The sequence below is a fragment of the Melitaea cinxia genome, chromosome 15, assembly GCF_905220565.1.
Source record: "Melitaea cinxia chromosome 15, ilMelCinx1.1, whole genome shotgun sequence".
NCBI classification, from domain to species: Eukaryota; Metazoa; Arthropoda; class Insecta; order Lepidoptera; family Nymphalidae; genus Melitaea; species Melitaea cinxia.
The window spans coordinates 11,116,624-11,136,257 of record NC_059408.1 but is presented as its reverse complement, the minus strand read 5'-3'; the positions used below and the strand labels follow the sequence as shown (position 1 = coordinate 11,136,257).

Genomic DNA, 19,634 nt, shown 5'->3' with positions numbered 1-19,634 from the left:
TCCTTTCAGTTGTACTCTACTTTTCACTAATCTAATAAAAAAAGACTCGTGTACGATGATACAAGTATGTACAAGTTTGAACTTGTCTCGAAATGTACCTATTGTAAAAAAAATGAAGAATTACCAATTGTATAAAAAATGTATTGATTTATTTCAAAATATCAAGAGGTTTTGTAGGGAAATAGTCATGACTTTGAATTATAGAGAGGCTCGAATTATCGCAGGTATAACGAGAGTCGACTGTGTATATATATATATATATATATATATATATATATATATATATATATATATATATATATATATATATTCGGAGATAACTTCGTCGTTTATTGATAATTCTTTTTTTGTTGGAAAGTAGCTATCCCAGGGGTGGTACCATGATAAGGGAACCAGGATCTGATGGTGGGATCCCAGAGAAATTGAAAGAAACCCTCGAAAATTCACATGACTTTTTATTGGATGTACCGATTTTGATAATTTTTAATTTAGTCGACAGCCGATGTATATCATGTGGTCACATTTACATTTCATCGAGATCTGATTACAAATTTTGGAGTAATCTTTGATAATGCGTATTTACTTGACTATTTTTTCGTCTACCTACGTTGTATTACTTCTCGATGTAACTGAAGTCGGGTTTTTTTTCGTTTGCCAGCTAAGACAATTATTACGCTTCAGCCTGTAATATCCCATTACTGGGTAAAGGCCTCTTTGCCCATGTAGGAGAAGGATCAGAGCTTAATCCAACACATTGCTTCAATGCGGGTTCGCAGATATATTCCCTACTATGAATAACGATCTATCAGGTGAGCATGATAACAACCGGGACCGGCAGTTTAACGTGTTCTCCAAGGCACGGTGGGGAGACCCACAAACACCTAGACCACGACAAACATCTGTATAGTAAATACGAATGTAATGTGCGGGGATCGAACCCACAACCGCCTGCGCAACAGCCACAAACTAGGGCTGTGACCGTTGTGCTATGTGACACAACTTTAATTATTGCTGATTTTATTTTATTCATATGTATCTTAAAAAATTTCGAAGAACTTTTTGTCTTTTCGTTTACTTGTATACTTTTTGTATAATATAATTAAAATTAAGAAAACAAAATATAAACAAATCTTATAGATTATTTAGCTGAATCTGAGTTCAACTTTTATTAACAATTACCTAAGTTTTTTTTTTAACATCTTTTCATAGTAAAATTTTTGCATCTAAACGTCAAACACGCGTCAAACCATCGTCAAACTATATTTAAAAAATATTCATTCTTATCTTTGGTTTTAGTTTGATTTTGCAGGTTGCCTAGCAACGGTACATTTGAAATAAATAAGAAATTTAAAAAGAGACGTACTTTCAGAGTAATTCAGTAATTTTATTTACAATAAATAATTTTATTAAGATAAATATATTATGGCGGAATCGGTTTTGATTACGCAGGAAATAACTTCCACTGATAACAGTACAAGAGAGTTTTTGATACAGGAAAAAAATTGTGAGGCATTTAAGGACAGTGATGAAGAGATTAAAATGATATTTAATGAAATTAAAAAACTTTCGGATAATAAAAATAAGGATACGGAAATTGGTGAAGATGTTGATGATGTGGATTTAATTTTAAAGCGAGCAGAGGATATTGCCAATGAGACTGAAAATATTTTAAAAACTAGTCCCATAGCGACCGCCGTGAACGGTATTCATTCATATATCGAAACAAATATACCACAAATAAAAATTACCAAGCCCAATGACAGTGAAATACGGACAATTAATACGAAAACAATCAAAGAAAAGGTAAGGACGTTAAAAATAAACAAACAATTTTCAAATATATTTTCATTCTCTAAATAAATTAAACATTTAAATATATCGACATCACTACTTAAATTAGAATAAATATAATGAGAGGATTATTATAGGATTAGAGTTAATATTTAGAGCTTATGTATTTCACTGGCAAGTACTCTGATACCAGCTAAAGCTTCTCTTGCCACGGGTTCAATAAATGTTGTAGGTAGGACGAAACCATAGCGGCCAGTGTCACCCAGTTCAATGGTGTAAGTGTATTTAATTCCTTGACCTTTAGCCCAATCATCAGAGCCTCCTGAAGCAGGATATAGGAGCTTACTTGAGCAGCCTACTGTAAACTTAGAACCACCTGTGGTTTCGATAGCCTGTGAAATAATAATAACAATACTGTTAATAAAACTTTTAAGATACAATTTAAATATGATATTAGTGTATCTTAATTTTGATTTTCAACTTACTGCTGCTATTTTTTTTCCAACAATGTCCAGATCTTTGTGATCTGGCGGTGCCACGGTATCATAGCCCCATGGGTACAATAAATATTGTCCATAACTGTGGAATGTCAAATAGGCACTGAAGTTTGCAGTGCTTGTTTTGATGAATTCCTAAAAAAAACATCCTTTTATTGTCCTATTTCTATTACATTTTTAGTATACAAGTATATTAGCCAATCCATGGGGTTTTACCCATGTTGACTTTAACTCTTATTGCTGTATTTACATGTGTCATAACACAATAATAGGGATAGATAGACATAAGTATTTTTTTAATTATGGATTTGGTACCTATCTGTACACACCCAAGACAATGGTAATCAATGTCTGGCACTCCCCACGCTACACCACTGCTACAATTTATACATCTAACTTAACAATCTAAATGTCAACTTGATTGATAGGCTAAATCTCTAATTAACTTTATTACCATTTTTATAACATCTTTACTTTGTTTTTAACTTTTACAATTTTATAGCAAATTAATTAAATCATTTCTTAATTTTTAAGTGCAAAAGTATGGAAAGTGAAATTAATAAAAAATAAGGAACAGCTCTGAGCTCATGCTCGGCGTTGGTATTAGTACAACAAATATGAAATAATATGTGTCTTATACTCACTGCAATGGCTCTGGATTCAGGTTCAGAGAATGGTCTCGAACCTCGATAAATGTCACTGCAGGGATTGCTTGAAGCACCTTTTCCACCCCATCGGTATCTTACAAAGGACACAATCATATTAAAAATCGGTATTTCGGATATATTTTTTTTAATGGAAAGAAAGTTTACTTCTGAATAAAATTAATTAATTAATTAATAAACACTTCACACTCAACGACCCCCAGTAGGATTTTCTCGTATGTCGGGGGTCCGGAAACACAAACAAAACACAAGCACAACGCCCAGACCACGACCAACATCTATAATATGGCCAGTACAAATGTCTGTCGTAGGAATCGAACCCGCGACCGCCAGCGCTATGATCGTTACGCCAAGATCTATATTAAATATATCTATATTATGTTAGACTAAATCAACATCTTCAAGGAATTTTAGGTATTTTCTGTTTTTAAGGGACATCCTGCGTTAAATGTCTTAGTATTGTGTTTCTACTTATAAAAGCTTACTAAGCACGTAAAACTTATTAATATTAACTTAGTAATGTAGTAATGATCAATTTTCTTTGAAAGATATTTTTGCAATAAATCTATTTCGATTGTGAAATTATCGATATAGTATTAATGTTTACCCAAAGTTTCTGTTGAGATCAGCTCCAACGCACTGCCTTCCTATACCTGGTCTCCTGTTCTTTCGCCATAAGCGATCTTTAACGTGCGTGTATTCGTATCCATCTGGGTTTACAACTGGCAGTATATACCTAAAAAGTTAATTATTATTAATTTGTTACCATTAGTGTGACATGCTCATTACCAACCAATAGTTCAGGCAAAATAAAATTTTAATCTACAATTTCGGCACTCAAGTTTGCAGTTTTTATATAATATAGTTTTAATGATAGGGACAAAAGCAATGTGCGTAGATTTTCGTGTGCAAGCCCCGGCAAACGTGGAAAAAAAATTAAGTGTTTTTTCGCAATTACTCGAAAACGGTAAAAGTTATACAAAAAAGGTAACTAAAATTGGTAGAGCTGAAGAAAAAAAATCATAATTACTATATTATTAGGGAAAACTCAAAAACTACTCGTCTGACCTCTTTAATTGATTAAATTAACATGGAACAACACGATAAATACTACTTCTTTTATTCGACTTCAATTACATCGCTAAGTAATACAACTCAAAAAGTAGTTGTTAAATCTCAAATAAATTTAAATGGGACCAAATGACACGCACCACGTTTCGATTAAATTTTTTTCGTCAAAATCGCTCCACCCAGTCAAAAGTACTGAAGTAACATACATAAAATAAAAAAATACAATCGAATCGAAAACCTCCTCCTTTTTTTGAAAGCCAGTTAATAAATATGAAATATTTAAAATTTAAAGTCAAAGAATCAACTGAGACTCATTTGAAGTTCTGAGAAAGTTGGATTCTTCATTTAATGATAAAATATTATTATCTAGAGCAATGGTTAGTTGCCTACATAATCACTTTTCTGACGAAGATCCAGACCAGCTCTAGAAAATTTGTTGAAGATTCACACGCGATGCTTTACGGTGATGGGGCAAATTTCATACATTGTATTTGGACCATCTGTCAGCAATATGTGAACGATCAATGACATGTACTCGTGGTACCAGTGGTTTAACTCCACGTACGTTTTCGCAGAGTCTTACAGGTTAAAACTATCTTAATATATATAAATCTCGTGTCACAATGTTTGTCCTCAATGGACTCCTAAACTACTTAACCGATTTTAGTCAAATTTGCACACCGTGTGCAGTTTGATCCAACTTAAAAGATAGGCTATATTTTATTTTGATATATTATGTTATTATTATATTTCAGAAAAAAATAAGGTGATACGAAGTTCGCCAGGTCAGCTAGTATTATATAAAAATGCAAAGTTGATTACCGAAATTTATTTGACTATACTTTGATAGGGACATCTTCATAAGCTAGTCGTCCTTTTATGCCTTTCCCAAAATGTTAAAATGTTTTTGTCCAAATATTCTTTCTGATATTAAATAATTTTAGTTTAAGATATATGTACATACCAATCAATATTCTTGATGTCGTCAGATTCCTCATCAAAGTTTTCCGCAATTTGATTTATAATATAAGTAACGGTTGCCGGGCTTATCCATTCGCGCGCGTGGAAACCTCCGTCTATAAATACCGCTTTGTTTGTTGGCTTTCCATCAGATATACGTAAAACCTAAAACAATCCATGCAATTGGTGAAAACCGCTAATATTAAAAAAAGTATTATCATCATATTTTATTTTCTCAAGTTACAGTTATTATTGTGGAATGAGGTTAAGGAGTATTATGACGAACCTTTAGGTCTCTTTCCTCATACGATTTCCCGATTGTATTAACGCTCACGATTTTTGGATATGTTTTAGCTAAATAATCCATAAAGCCGTGGATATCTTCCAACCTATGGTACTGTTTCCATGTCATGCGATGACCTAATAAAAGATAAATATGTTAATTCATTTATAACAACAGCAGACTACATTGTTATTAGAACAAAATTAGAAAAGACATTTTGAAATTAATCAGCAACAAAATTGCCTGTTTAAAGTTAATTTAGAATATAATTAGTTTTTTTATTAACATTTCTTTAAAGAAAATTGTAATTAAGATCTACTTCTACTTAATAAAAATGAAAATTATAGTTTATTTAACATTTTACACTAAATTTACATGACACATTATACACAACATTAGTCACACACAATGATTCGCAGTTCCGAATTACCAACCTTTACCAAGAAGAAGACATCGAATTAAACTTTAAAACCCAAAAAAGACAACAAGTTAAAACATAAACGTGCAATTAGCCGATGCCTAAATAACGAACCCCAATTCGCATACGGCCAATACTCCATGGGAAATTTTATGGAATTGTAGCCCATGTAGGCACGTATTAAATCTAAACGTCGCTGGCTGGCCCTGTAACGCCAAAAATTGTAAGCTCTCGCTGTAACAAAACGACACACCAACCCTTGGAATATCCCTGCGGGTTTTATTCGTAAAAAATGTTCATTAAAATAATAATGATTAAAATTTCAAACTCACCTCGTCTGTCCTGAAGCTCGACTTCATTTTCGTCGAGTGGGGGATTTTCTTCGTTTATTCTTTTTTGCAAATCCTCTATTATAATATCATACGTAATGTTCTCTCTTTTCATAACTCTAGTCACATTTTGTACAGCAGTTTGTTTTACGAGTATGTCCATGTAAGTCTGGTTACCAGCCCAAGTGGATATAACTGCAGGTACAACATATATCAATTACTGTAGGTATTTTACGGCAGAAGATGGCTTACATTAGTAAATAAAAATGGTCTTTAATAAAGCTTTTTTATTAATAGGCCAGCAAAAATCGCCTTTTTTGTAAATCTCGCACTAAATTTCCGATCCAATTTTTTTTACTGCATGGATCATTTATCATTCATCATTCATATGAACACTTCATTAAATAAACCATAAATCGTAAACTGTACGTTTTACAAAAAAGTTTACAGGAAACAAAAGATGCAGTTTTATTGGAAAAGACATTTTTTTAAGATGGCGCTTGAAGCTCTACCTAAATCTGTCAGTATTTTGTGATATTAAACTCAGTAAGTGATTCTAAACCTAATATAATAAAATTAGATCGGAAATTTAGTGCGAGATTAAATTCTATTTTTACTGGTCTATATTTTACATGATTCATATTAGAAAATTTATAATTTTTTTGTATGTGTTTTTGTTACATATGAAGCATTACTTAATTATTTAAAAAAAGCCACATTATTTTTTTAGTATTATTTTTTTAGTCTAAAATAAACTTTTATTCCTAATAATGCAATAAATTATAATAGAACCTACGATTTCTGCGACGTAGTCTTCCTAGAGTAGCTCGAACGCCAGTTTTCTCCGTAGAAACTTTCCACAGCTGCGCGCCCGAATAGTCTACTTTAGTATCAGCATTCTCAGCCGCTCTCGCTAGACTCGAAATCTCTTCTTTAATTTCTCCTAGAATTTCTGCCTCCGGGTGGGAGGGAGGCGTTTCTTCTGTTAAGGTGTCTTCATCTTCTGACTCGTCCTGCGGCTGTTTTACTGAACCACGCTTTGGCCATTCTGGAAAGATTCTCAGTATTTAAACTTCCTATTTCAATTCATTGCAAATTGTTAACATAATTTTGAATAGTAGTATACATTTGCATATAGCCTTGTAATAAACGTGAGTAATTATCATTACTGTTATTGTTATTTACCACTGAATGATCCTACTGGTGTGCATTGCTTTGTTTATTCTTGTAAAAGTACGTGCGCTCTCGATTTGAATTCATTAATGATGTTAATCTTCCCATTGTTTTATATAATATATGAAAAAATATTGTCAGTTAACGCTCATTAAAAAATTCATGAACTATGTGTAGGGAAATAAAGTATAATTATGCTTAATACGCTCAAAGCATTCTAAACTAAAGTATAGGTAGGTACATCTATTTATTTAAATTGCATCAACGTAATTTAGTGATTGATTTATTGCCGCTATAGTTGGTACAGTTTGCAATCTTATATGCTATACAGGTAACGAACTGATAAAAGGACCCAAGTTGATTAGAATGCGCTACCAGTTCTTAAGTGACACGATAAGTGACTTTCTCTACGCAAGCCTTGTTTTCATTTCCATGTATTATATTCTTAGGAGTGTGATTTGAAATGAACATATAAATATGAAAACGCAAAAAGTAGACTATTATTAATCGATTCGGTAGCAATTCGAGGTGGAAAGTGTTTTTAACAGACTTTAAAAAAAAGGAGGACGTTGTCAATTCGACTGTATTTTCTTATGTTTTTTACCTCATAACTGTTTACTAGATATACCGATTTTATGATTCTGTTGTTATTCGAAAGCAACTGCTTGTCGTGTGGTCCCTTTAAAATTATAACATATAAACAAGTAAACACAATTCTGTGATTTAAAAATTAATAATTTACCTTTGTAAAATATTAGCAGCTTTAAATAATAACTAAATTTCTCGTTTTATATTCTTGCTATATATTTGTGTTATGCTTTTCCTTATATATGGATCTATCATTTAGCTCACGCATTGCGAAGGTGACGGTGTATCCTGCATCTTTTTTTTATTTCCGGCAATGTGTATTAATGTTATCAACGAAGAACAATAAGGCCAATATTTCAATTAACAAAAATAAATAAATCTCACTTTTAAATTAATAAGTTAACATCGAAATAAAAACTATTAAAAACATAATAGGGGAATGAATTAAAACAGAAAAAAACCTAATAAATGAGTTACTACATAATGGTATCGATTGGTACGAATTATTACACGCAAAACTAATAATAACATGTTCGCAATTCATTAATTACGGTATTTGCGTACTGTTTTGATCCTTTATGAATAACAGCGTTGGGAAAATACAAATTTTTTTAAATAAATCATTTTCGATGTAAATAATAATGAATCGCTGAATGTATTGTTAAATGTAAAATCCGAAAAGAGATATAAATAAAATTAGCCGAATGGTGGATTAATTATAGTTAAATCAATCCGCATTTTGGAATGTTTAAAAATAAGCCAAATATTAAATGAATCCACAATTTGATTACCTTTTTTATAAGTTTTCTAATACAAGTAGAATGTTCTTATTTATTTATTTATTTATTTATTTAACACTTTATTGTACACCATATAAATAAAATAAGCAAGCAACATTAGCAATAATTTGTAGAAAAAAAAAATGTACAAAAGGCGGCCTTATTGCTTAAGAGCAATCTCTTCCAGGCAACCTTAGGGCAAAGGAGATGATATATTGACGGTGTAGGTGTAGAGTATAATTTTATAAAAAATAATAGAAAGCAACTCAATAAATAAACATACATACTAACATAGATAGTTAGTTGGATGGTTAGTTATGGAATGATTAATTAAGAAAATTGCTCAGAAAATTAGAAAATTTCAGAAAAATGTAACCGTTCGGTAAAATTCACGCGTTTAACATTTTGCAAAAAGTATGTTAAGTCAGCTAGTATGATATAACAAGAGTATTAATTTTTTAAAAAGAAATTTGAATATTTTCGTATAATTCAATTAAATTTAAATTACCTTGTCCTGGTTCAAGTTCATTGATGAGTGGCGAACAGAGCGCCACCGTAGTGACCGCGAGGAGAACGACCGTCCACCAACAAGGCTTCATGGTGACTGTTGTTGATCGTTACTGGTTCACGAATAAAATAAACAGCATCCATGCACTTTGCTGCTAAGCTTGCAAGCCACTTAAAGCTCTCGCGTATTGCGCAAGATTATAAAAATTATAAGAATCTGCGGGAAATAATAACAACAATTTAAATTATAAAACGAATAATAACTTTGTAATATTTAAATATTAGATTTTCAAGGTATTTCCAACTACAAGGGTCTATAGTTTCCTTATACCTATATTTCATACTTATTGAAAAAAAAAATTATTAGTTTCATGTGTTTGATGAGTAACACTGTATTATGTACTGATTTGGCTTTACTGCAGAGATGAGTTCTACATTATGACTATTTACGACCTACTTATATAGGTAGTTATAAGTTTATCTTAAACTTCGACTTAAAACGTAATTATGAACGTATATAGTTAGTAATACATTAGGGTCAGAGAACGTTGTCCAGTTAGTATCTGAATGGATAATACCATTAAGTCAGTTATATTTATTTTGGAACCAGAATGACAGCCTTCCTGCCGTGGTAGAGGCGCCATGCCCGGTCATTGCCTCTAAGTTGCAGTTATTTAATAATAACGACAAACTGTGTTTACTGTAAACATGTTTCCTTCGCTTGGTGCCTTTTAACAGCGATTAGATTCGGTATTTTCACGACAGTTTATTTTACAGTTACTTCTAATTGTAGGAAATGGACATTCAATATCCAGCTATACCGATTTTTATTAAAAGTCACCGAACTTTAAAATATTGTAATAATTAAAGTCGAATTACTTGATAATGTAACCGTTGTTAATTAATTTATTCATGAAATAAAAAAAGCAGTATCATTATAGAGTAAATCGAAAATTTTGATGTTGTTTTAGATTAATAATTTTGACGTTATTTTAGATTCATCAACCTACAAAGTACAGTGCTAAGGAAGTAAGTGAGGTTCGTAGAAATACAAAGCTAAGACCTTTCTCCGCTGGCGTCATCGATAACAAGAAAAAGGAGGCCGCGAAAGCAGTCAAATCTATAACGAATACACCAAAAAAATTATCATGTTGTAAACATGAGTCGATATTAGAAGAACTAAAGGATACGAATGAAAGAATTAAAAGTCTAGAGCTACTAAATGTTCAACTCACAGATGACAATAAAGTATTACGTAAGAAGTTGGACCAAGTTAACGAAGAAAAATATCTAGCGACATTAAAAATTTCCGAATATGAGAAATTTTTTCATCGATTGTCAAAAGAATATGAAAATAGAAATTCAGAACTTAAAACTTCTAAACTGAATGAGACGTCCCTAATGACTGAATTAAATAAGGAAAGAAACGAAAGAAAAAATATAGCTATTCAGCGTGATAAAGACGCCTTAGTTATTCAAGATCTACAAAGGCAGGTAAAGGAAATGGAAATGATATTAAAAAGGAAACATCCAGATTCCGTGTCGGCTTTGATAGGTACGATTTTCACAGTCCATTGTATCTATGTGTTAATTTGTAGTAAAAAAAATGTTGGTACTTATTTGTAAACGTGTTTATTAGTTGACACTTTTCGTTTCATTTTGACTTCAATCTTTTAGGTCAAATCTAAATATTAGATTTCTGTTAGTTTCATTTATTATTATTTTTTTCATTTTTTTTAAATATAACACAATTAATACCTTGTAGCAAAATGTTATTGCGACACCTTAGTCATTTATATTTATTTGTTTAGTTGCGTCAAAAACATCCTCACTTGAAGATAATAAGAAGAAGTTATTAGAAGAACGTATTTCGAGGTTAGAACAAGAACTAAAAGACAAGGAAAGTCACTTTCAGAGCATACTGTTGACTCTACAGGAAAAATTTGGTGATATGAAGCAAAAGTATGAAAACCACATAATCGACGTCGAACGACAATTGATGGAGGATCGTAAATTAAATAATGATTTAAAGAATAAAATAAATAAAGGAAATGTGACTGACTCCGCTGTTCAAACATTGCCTCGACAGCAACACACAGTTGCTACGCAAACATTCATTAAACCGGATCGGGCGACATCAGCTGTAAGCAGATTGACACAAAATTCGGCATTGATATTTAATAAACTAAAAGAGGATAGCTACTTGGTTGCCACTATTAAGGGTCTGCAAGCTGAATTGACTGTAAAACAACGGACTATTGCTAAGATTAATCGAGAAACGGAAGAGCTAAGAAAGAATCTACGTAATTCGCAAAAAGAAAAAGAAGGTAAGGTTATTTTAATACTTACTGTTACCTGTGATTTTACGGGAAACACTATCTTTATCTTTTAGAAATTTTACACTTTTTCTATAGGTGTAATTTACATTCCAAACTATAAATCTCTATATAATCTCCGTGCTAAATTATTTCCAGATTAGTTCAGATGTTCTGGTGTGTTTGAATAAGACATAAGTAGCAAATCTATCCCTTGGAATATCTCTGTGCCAAATTTCATCTAGATTGGTTTTGCCATTCAGAATGAATAACAAAAATCCATATATCAAAATGTTTTGCATTTGTAATGCAAGCAAGTATTCTGTTCGGGTAAGTACATGTGAAGGTACACAATTAATTAGAAATTTTATTTATTATAGTTTTACTTAACTTCAATCCACAAAAGAAAACGGGATGTAAACCAGCTAAATCCGCGGAAAATATGTTGGCCAGAGTGAATACCGAAATGGAGACAGAGTTAAGTGACATAAGGAAGCAAAAAGAAACTCTCATGCAAGAGAGGGTTGGTCTCCTGGCGTCTCTCAAACGATCCAACGAGGATTTGATATTGTTGAAAAAGAAACGCATTCAAGATGTAAGTTATACCTATATCTATACATCTATTCAAGTAAATAAAATTGGAGTGTCTGTTTGTAACACTAAAGTAACCGCTTTTTACTAAATGCATCCAATATATGGATGTATACACGACGTAGCGTGCATTCCACATAGGCAGAAAGGCACTGCCTACCTTGTCATGTTACTAAAAATGATATATAAAACATAAGCATTACATATTTTTGAAAAAGACATAAACCATAATTCAATTTAAATCCGCTTCAATTGTAAAACCCGCTGTCATATATGCGATATCAGCGCTTCGCGCGAATCGACGACAGGCCTTTATAAGAAACTTCTGCCTACACTCGCTAACAAAATTTTTGCAACGACAGTAGGACATTATATAATCCTACAAATTTTATAATGTCCCACGTCATATGGAATACGAACAAAGTATTGTGTTTATAACATTGGTCGGTTTAACGATGACAGTAGGCACTGCCTAAGAATAACCTGCCAAATTAAATTGTCTTGAATTCGATACCATTTTTACCAATAATTATGATTTTTGACACGGTCGCATAATCGCAACATTCCACACAGTAATTTCGTAATAGTAGTAATTCGCTCTGAATTTTTCGTTTGTGCGCTCTTGTTATTATTGAAAATATTAATATATTAGTGATGAATAAGTTTACTTGTGAAATATACGAGTATACCTAACGGAGATGTGTGTTTGATGAAAGTAAATAGTGCATTCAAATTCAACACGTTCGATTTTACGGATAAATTAAAAATTCTTCAGGCGTATCGATTTAACACATCAATGACGTTATAATTTTTCATTTATTAATAAATAAACAAGCACTTTCATTAAGCATACAATTTCATAACTAATTAATAGTGTCATCATGATTTCCTATGTTTGACACAAACGAAATTATCAGAGTGCCGGCCTTATGATCCAGTAACTGATTTGTTTGATAAGTATCAGATGGTTGCTGTACGTGTATTTGTATGCCTGCATTATTATAAGTATAAATGCACTTTACGTGTCCAATAATTTACTGGTATGTTCTTGAAAATATCAAAAAAATTGAAATAAATTAAGAAAAAATTGCGAGAAAGTTGGTGCAGTGTGGCTGTTCATATTTTTTTGACTGCCTACCCTGTTTAAAAACTTCATGCACGCCACTATACACGGTACATAAGCCAAAATAACATTTTTTACAATTTTTGTCTGTCTGTCTGTTTATTCCGACTAATCTCTAAAACGGCTGCACCGATTTTGACGGGATTTTCACTGGTAAATAGTTGATGTAATAAGGAGTAAGTTAGGCTATTTTTATTTTAGATTTTTTTTAATTCCACGCAGACGAAGTCGCGGGCACAGCTAGTTTATTTTAAAATACGACATTGGTATAAGTATATGGTTATATCTAATATTGTATGACCCCAAAACTTTTAGCAATTTGGTTTAGTTTGAATTGAAAAAATATTGTTAGGCCCCATTAAACGTCTTTTTTAAATGCAGAGTTTAGAATATTTTAAAAACCAAAAACCAACGTATCTAAACTTTTCTTTAACTTATAAAAACCTAGTCTCTATTTGATAGTATAACATTGTCAATATCGATAATACTTTTGTAGGTCCCTTATCTAGGGTATAAAGATTTTGTTAAATAGTCGAATCGTACGTGTTATTAATTTGAAAAAAAAATGTAAGAGTAATTTAAATACGATCAATTTAGCAAGCACCCCTTTAAGCAGCGATGATGTGTAATGATGCATTTTTAAAATAACTATTTTAATAAATCACCAAGTAAAATAACCCACTTAATGATTTTCGTGGTATAAATTTTAGCTTAAAGCTAGTCTAAGAGGTTTCATTTGTCCTTACCGCGACTCATTCATATTCAATTGTACACAAATTACCTGAAATTAAACCCGTAACCTCAATCAGTTAACATTGTCCTTAAAAAATAATTACATGTTTTACATATTCATCTAATGTGGTACATTGACGTGATACGGAGAATTTTAGAAATTATAACCAACATCGTAGTTGAATAAAATAATATGATAATTTTATCTTGGTGTTTTCCTTATTACTTTTTTTTATTTATCTAGGTCGGCAAACAAGCGTAAGGCTCGTCTAATGTTAAGCGATTACTTGTAGCTTATAGACGTCTGCAACAACTATCCCCAATTCCCCCCAGGAGCTCTGGTCACCTTACTCGCCAAGAGGAACACAATACTGTTTGAAAGCAGTATTATTTAGCCGTGATCTTCTATAAGGTCGAGGTACTACCCCATTCGAGCTGCTCCATATTTTGCAGGAAGTTTCCCGCTACCTCAGTTAAACTACTAATTACTTTTACACATACGTACCAATTAAAAAACGAAAAGTTCCCGACAATTATTTGAAATCAAGCTTAAAAATCGGGATGATATTTGTATTTGTCGGGATGGATATTTGTATTTTTTTTTTGTATAAATATTCCTTTCGTCTGTCCTTGTGGGTCTCCCATCGTGCCTCGGAGAGCACGTTAAGCGGTCGCTCACGGTTGTTATCATAAATACCTGATAGCTATCGTTACTCATAGTAGGGAGCATATCCACCAACCGGAAGTGGAGCAGCGTGGTTGATTAAGCTCCAATTCTTCTCTTACATGGAGAAACAGGCCTATGCTCAGCCGTGGGATATTACCTACAGGCTGAAGCGAGGTATCATTAGAAGTTTCTTAACTGTCCGTTGGTAACAGGCTATATGGCGCCACATTATATTGAATGTGGCGCCTCCTCAAAAAGTACTTGCCAGATTTCAACTAAATTTAAACGGGACCACATGCATGCGACTTTCACTGGCGGATTGCTGATGTAATAAGGAGTAACTTAAGCTACTTTTATTTTAGAAATATATTTATTTTATAGCTCTGACAACTGAACAAATACTTTTTTGTTCAATTCCTACACACAGCTAGTTACTTAATATGATAACTATCGTGGTTCATACTTTTTTTAGAATTCCGTATACCTTAGTGTACAGACCTTAGGATTGTTTTGCTGGTTATGGATAGTTTTAGGACTTTATAGCAAGAAGTAAAAAAGCCCATTAGGATTTAGGGTTGTTCAACTATAATAAATAAGCTACTATTTTTAACTGGCTTAAAATAAAGGAGGAGATTCTCAATACAACTGTGTTTTTTACATACATTTGTATGTTACCTCATAACTTTTTACTGCGTGTGCTGATTTTGATGTGTCAAAAGCTGGTGCTTGTCATATAATCTCATTTAAACTTAAACGAGATTTGTAGTGATTTTTGAGTTATAGTAATAACAATGCGTATTTAAATGCTTATTTTATCAAATGTAGGTAACATCGGATAACTCGTCGGTGTAAATTGAAGTCGGTTTTTTTTTCGTTTGCAAGCAAACACAATATACCTATATCACACCCAAACTCAGGCGCAGAACGAACACTCAACCCGTAGAGCAGAAAGCAGGTTCACGACAAACTGATCAACGATCTAGTCAAATTATTATATCCTATTATCTTTTCAGCTACATACACTCCAACTGGCACACGAAAAAGAATTGATGCAGATGAATATGCAACTGTATCCACTCCAAGAGGAAATTAAACTCCTCAACAGGACGGTGGAAATTTTACAAGAAAGAGTGCGATCCGCTGAAGATAAATTAGTTAGGTACCAAAGTGATTTAAAGAGTGACCTTAACGCCGGAGGCGATAACCCGTTGAGTAAGAATAATAATCGTTAATTTATTTTATTAATAATAATAATTAATAATACTAGATTTTACTCTGTTTAATTGTGTTGTATATTATTTGCCCACGTCACTTCTATTGTGTTTACATTTGTTTATCATACTAGCTGTACCCTGCGCGCGTTGCTATGCTTTTTTTTGTCGTACTAACTCAGAAACCTTTGGGCACATGTAGAACACTTTGGTAAAGATCATGACATGATCAAATGTATAGTTTACGATTCTGTAAAGGACATACAGACAAACATTCATTTATATATAGAAAAACAAAGTAGGTACATCAATCTAATTAAAATAGAGTGAAGAATTTCAAAATGCAATACGTTGGTATATTAAATTTACACTTTGACATAAAGCCCATATCCTATTTACAATTAGAAACAGAGGATTTTGCTTTCGATCATCTTCAGCAAAGTGTTGTGCATGAGCCCACAAAGGTTTCTAAAATGGTCCAACAAAAAAAAAAAATGCGTAGCATCACGTGCAGGGTACAGCTAGTTTAATATAAAATCTTAAACATTTTTGTGGAAAATGGATGGTTTGTGTTTGACTGTTTTTATTTAACTAATCATGCTGTAGTGGCGCATTGAAATACACTTTTATTGGAAATGACTGTTTTCGCTAAGTGATAAGGTGGTACCAATTTGGAGCTTACCTACAGGATAAAAGTCTGTTATGCACAAACTAGTTATAGCAAAAAAGTATACGTACAACGAAAACGATAGTCTAATAACAGTTGCATGACTTATGTTGTCATCTTTATATTGTAAACGATTAACTGCAAATGTACAAATTTACTGTTAGATATCACAAACCAACTTACCATAACAAAAGGTCGAAATTCGAATTGAGAAATAACAAATGAATGGAATGGAATGAGAGACGCAATTGTACTACAAGTAAAACGTCTAAGACAGATAGAAAAATAGTTAGAAAATACTTCGGGTAAAATACGTGTAATGAAATTGCATTTTTTGTAGTCATGTAGACTTAACTATAAGTAGTTTTAAATTTATGTACCTACTATACGAGATAAACTGTGATCGTTTATGAAATACACTGGAAGTAATATGCTATTTTTGAATAAATGACAGTCTTAGAAATTGTTTGTAAGTACTATCTAGTCATATATTTTAGTAATATATTAAATTAGATATTAAGACAAATGGATTCACCGACTTAAACTAACTTGGTGCCTTGAAAGCCTTAATAAAATAAGATTTTGTGTTACCCAAGTTTTTTATTTGTTTTTGTAATAATCCCTTTAGCATAAGTTTTTCAACTTTCGCCGTCATTATCAACGCTTATACTTATATCGGACTAACCGTCATTTTTAAACTGTAAAGCTAGTGTTACTACTACTTATAAAAAGAGGTGAATTATGGGGCTTAAAAAAAACTACTACATAAAATGTTTTCAAAGGTGTATTTGAACGTAAACAAATTGATTAAATGAAAAAAAAAATAGCGAGTTATTCGCTACTTTCCGGGAAAGGCAGAAAAAAGTTTCTCCACTTTTTGTACCTAATAAAAATAAATAAAAATAGATTATTAAACTGGAAGGTATTGTCCATATAATGGAATAAGGTTATAAAAAAAAATGAAAGTTCGCAAAATGGCAAAGCTTTAAAAAGACAACGTTGAATTTTGCTCGAAAATGACATGATTTTGGCACGCCAAAATTACATTTTTCATACAATCGAAAAACTGGTGGTTCATTGTATGGAGAAACATTTACGAAATAAGTAGAAAAAAAAAAAAATCAGAGCGATCAAATGATTTGTTTTTGAGTTACAAATTCAGTCAATTAGAAAAAGTTTTTTCATTATAATAATAAAAAGTTATTTCTTCTTACTAATTTGAAATGATAAAAAATATTTTACTTCATACCAGAGCAAGTCATAACTAATCTGTCGAAAGTCCATCGCTAAATGTTAGTGTTTAATAGTTGTAATGCTATGACTATAAGTTGAGGAAAAAAGGTATGTAAAATTTACAATATTGATAAACATTACACCAGCGAACAGGTTCAACATTTAAGGGTCATCATCCGCATGGGCAAACCGGTCTCAATAAATAAAAGCCGATATAGAATTGTAAATGTACGCAGTTTTAACATTATAGGTAGTATATGCCTCAGCCGTGTAACATCCCACTGCTGGCCATAGACCTATTTCTTCATGTAGGAGAAGGATTGAGATTAATCCACCACACTGCTCCTCTGCGGATAGGCGGATATGTTCCCTACTATGAGTAACGGTTTTACGTGCTCACCGAGGCACGGTGGGGAGACCCACAGGGATAGAAATCCAAACCGGAAAGAAATATTTGTAACATACAAATTTCTATCCCGGAATCGAACCCGCAAAACGTCGATGGTTTAGGCGATTATACACACCACTACACCAGAGTGGTTGTTAATGTGAATTATTTTTCATGCAGTTAAATGATGTAGTGGTAATTCCATAATACGTAGATGTGCTACGGGTAAAATTTATCTGACATTCTATACAATGCATAAAAGTTTTAGGCAGTATATGAAATAAAATTTATAATGACCATGAATATAAGCTAAAATTACGACATACTATCAAAACGAATGCAGTCCTTACGCGAGATAAGCGAATTCGTACAAAAGGAAAATCGTCAATAAATTACAACATTTCATACTTTACCTGACCACCAACCGGCATTATCTACAATATCTCGGCATACTGTACTGGGTAATGTGTATAATTATTAACATAGAAAGTATATTTCATACATTGCCTACACGAGGTTGGTATCATATAGAATGGCTCAATTTTATGGATACTTTGCCGGTAACATATTATATTCATAAATATAATATGAAATGCAGTTGTTTCTACGATATTTGTTTGTATTTTAGAATCGTCTGGTGTAGTGGTGGATGTGTCGTGTAGGCCGCATAAACAGCGGCGGTTTTAGGTTAGATTCCAGCTCGAGATGGATATTTCAATTTATACAAAATTTGCCGCCATAGGCCATAGTAAATCCGCTATTGAGTATTCGCCTCGGAGGTTTTTGAAATCTTGCTCGTCGGCTTCTTCCGCTGGACCCACACACTATATAACACGTTCCACGACAAAAAAATACGCGTTTCGAGAAACTTTTAAGCATGCTGAATCAAAGATTTTTTTAATTTAAAATTACCATCCACGGGTTTTAAAATGCCCATGCCTTTTGTTGAACATCATGCATTATAATCATGCTTATCCTACAACCTACAGGCGATTATTGTTCAAACTCCAGATCGACAGTCCTGTCACTGCTCAGTAAAACTAGGTCGTGGACCGACGCTGACGGAATTTTTTTCTTACAATATCTTTATTTCTTAATGTATTTTTACATATTTTTTTGCGCCTTAGCACTATAAGCGTATCTCCGCCAACCCGCATTGAAGCAGCGTGGTGGATTCAGCTCTGATCCTTCTCCTACATGGGGAAAGAGGCCTATGCCCAGTAGTGGGATATTACAGGCTGAAGCGAACTATGGGCGTATAACGTTTTTTTTTTATAGATATTGGATTGAAAATAGATAAATTGAAATAGCTGTGCTCTTTTACCTGTAGCTATCTCTTTCTCCTTGTCGTCATAAATTAAAGCTATTTATTAGATAGTACAAATTGCTAAATTTCTCAGTTAAATATGACTTGCCTAACCTGATATATTGAGTAACAAACTTACTGAACTGAAAACAAAACTGGGCTTACTGAAAATCAGCGCTGCAGGTAATAAGTTGGGGAAACAACAATACATGCCGAGTGCGACTTATTTTCGAGCACTCTAACACATGTGAAGATTGTGAATACTAGAGTTGAAAATTTAATTCATTTTTTTCTTCTATTTTTCCCTAGATTTTTATTTGGGTAGTTAAAATTTTCTTTT

At 32.4% G+C, this 19,634-nt stretch overlaps 2 protein-coding genes across 2 annotated transcripts; one reads left to right on the top strand and one right to left on the bottom strand.

Annotated features, from left to right (window-relative positions):
• The first annotated feature begins 1,285 nt into the window (after positions 1–1,285).
• LOC123660471 (centrosomal protein of 162 kDa) lies at positions 1,286–15,721 on the top strand. The gene is made up of 5 exons (XM_045595543.1): positions 1,286–1,803; positions 10,058–10,616; positions 10,873–11,388; positions 11,757–11,971; positions 15,503–15,721. Exons 1-5 carry the CDS (start codon positions 1,423–1,425, stop codon positions 15,719–15,721), a joined length of 1,890 nt encoding a protein of 629 aa, XP_045451499.1. The 5' UTR covers positions 1,286–1,422.
• Positions 1,364–9,205, bottom strand: LOC123660472 (carboxypeptidase B-like). Its single transcript, XM_045595544.1, has 9 exons — positions 9,063–9,205; positions 6,811–7,062; positions 6,018–6,209; positions 5,271–5,404; positions 4,989–5,149; positions 3,561–3,689; positions 2,933–3,029; positions 2,277–2,423; positions 1,364–2,183 (listed from the first exon to the last, which is right to left on the bottom strand). The coding sequence occupies exons 1-9, from the start codon at positions 9,151–9,153 to the stop codon at positions 1,944–1,946; spliced, it is 1,443 nt and encodes a 480-aa protein (XP_045451500.1). The 5' UTR covers positions 9,154–9,205; the 3' UTR covers positions 1,364–1,943.
• Positions 15,722–19,634: the final 3,913 nt, after the last annotated feature.

Excerpts from the sequence above, each read along its gene's own strand:
- LOC123660471 (XM_045595543.1), top strand. The coding sequence starts at position 1,423 with ATGGCGGAATCGGTTTTGATTACGCAGGAAATAACTTCCACTGATAAC. Across the intron at positions 11,389-11,756 it reads TTCGCAAAAAGAAAAAGAAG|TTTTACTTAACTTCAATCCA; the intron begins GTAAGGTTATTT and ends TATTTATTATAG. Across the intron at positions 11,972-15,502 it reads AAAAGAAACGCATTCAAGAT|CTACATACACTCCAACTGGC; the intron begins GTAAGTTATACC and ends TTATCTTTTCAG.
- LOC123660472 (XM_045595544.1), bottom strand. The coding sequence starts at position 9,153 with ATGAAGCCTTGTTGGTGGACGGTCGTTCTCCTCGCGGTCACTACGGTG. Across the intron at positions 6,210-6,810 it reads AAGACTACGTCGCAGAAATC|TTATATCCACTTGGGCTGGT; the intron begins GTAGGTTCTATT and ends TTGTACCTGCAG. Across the intron at positions 3,030-3,560 it reads GATCTCAACAGAAACTTTGG|ATACCGATGGGGTGGAAAAG; the intron begins GTAAACATTAAT and ends GTCCTTTGTAAG.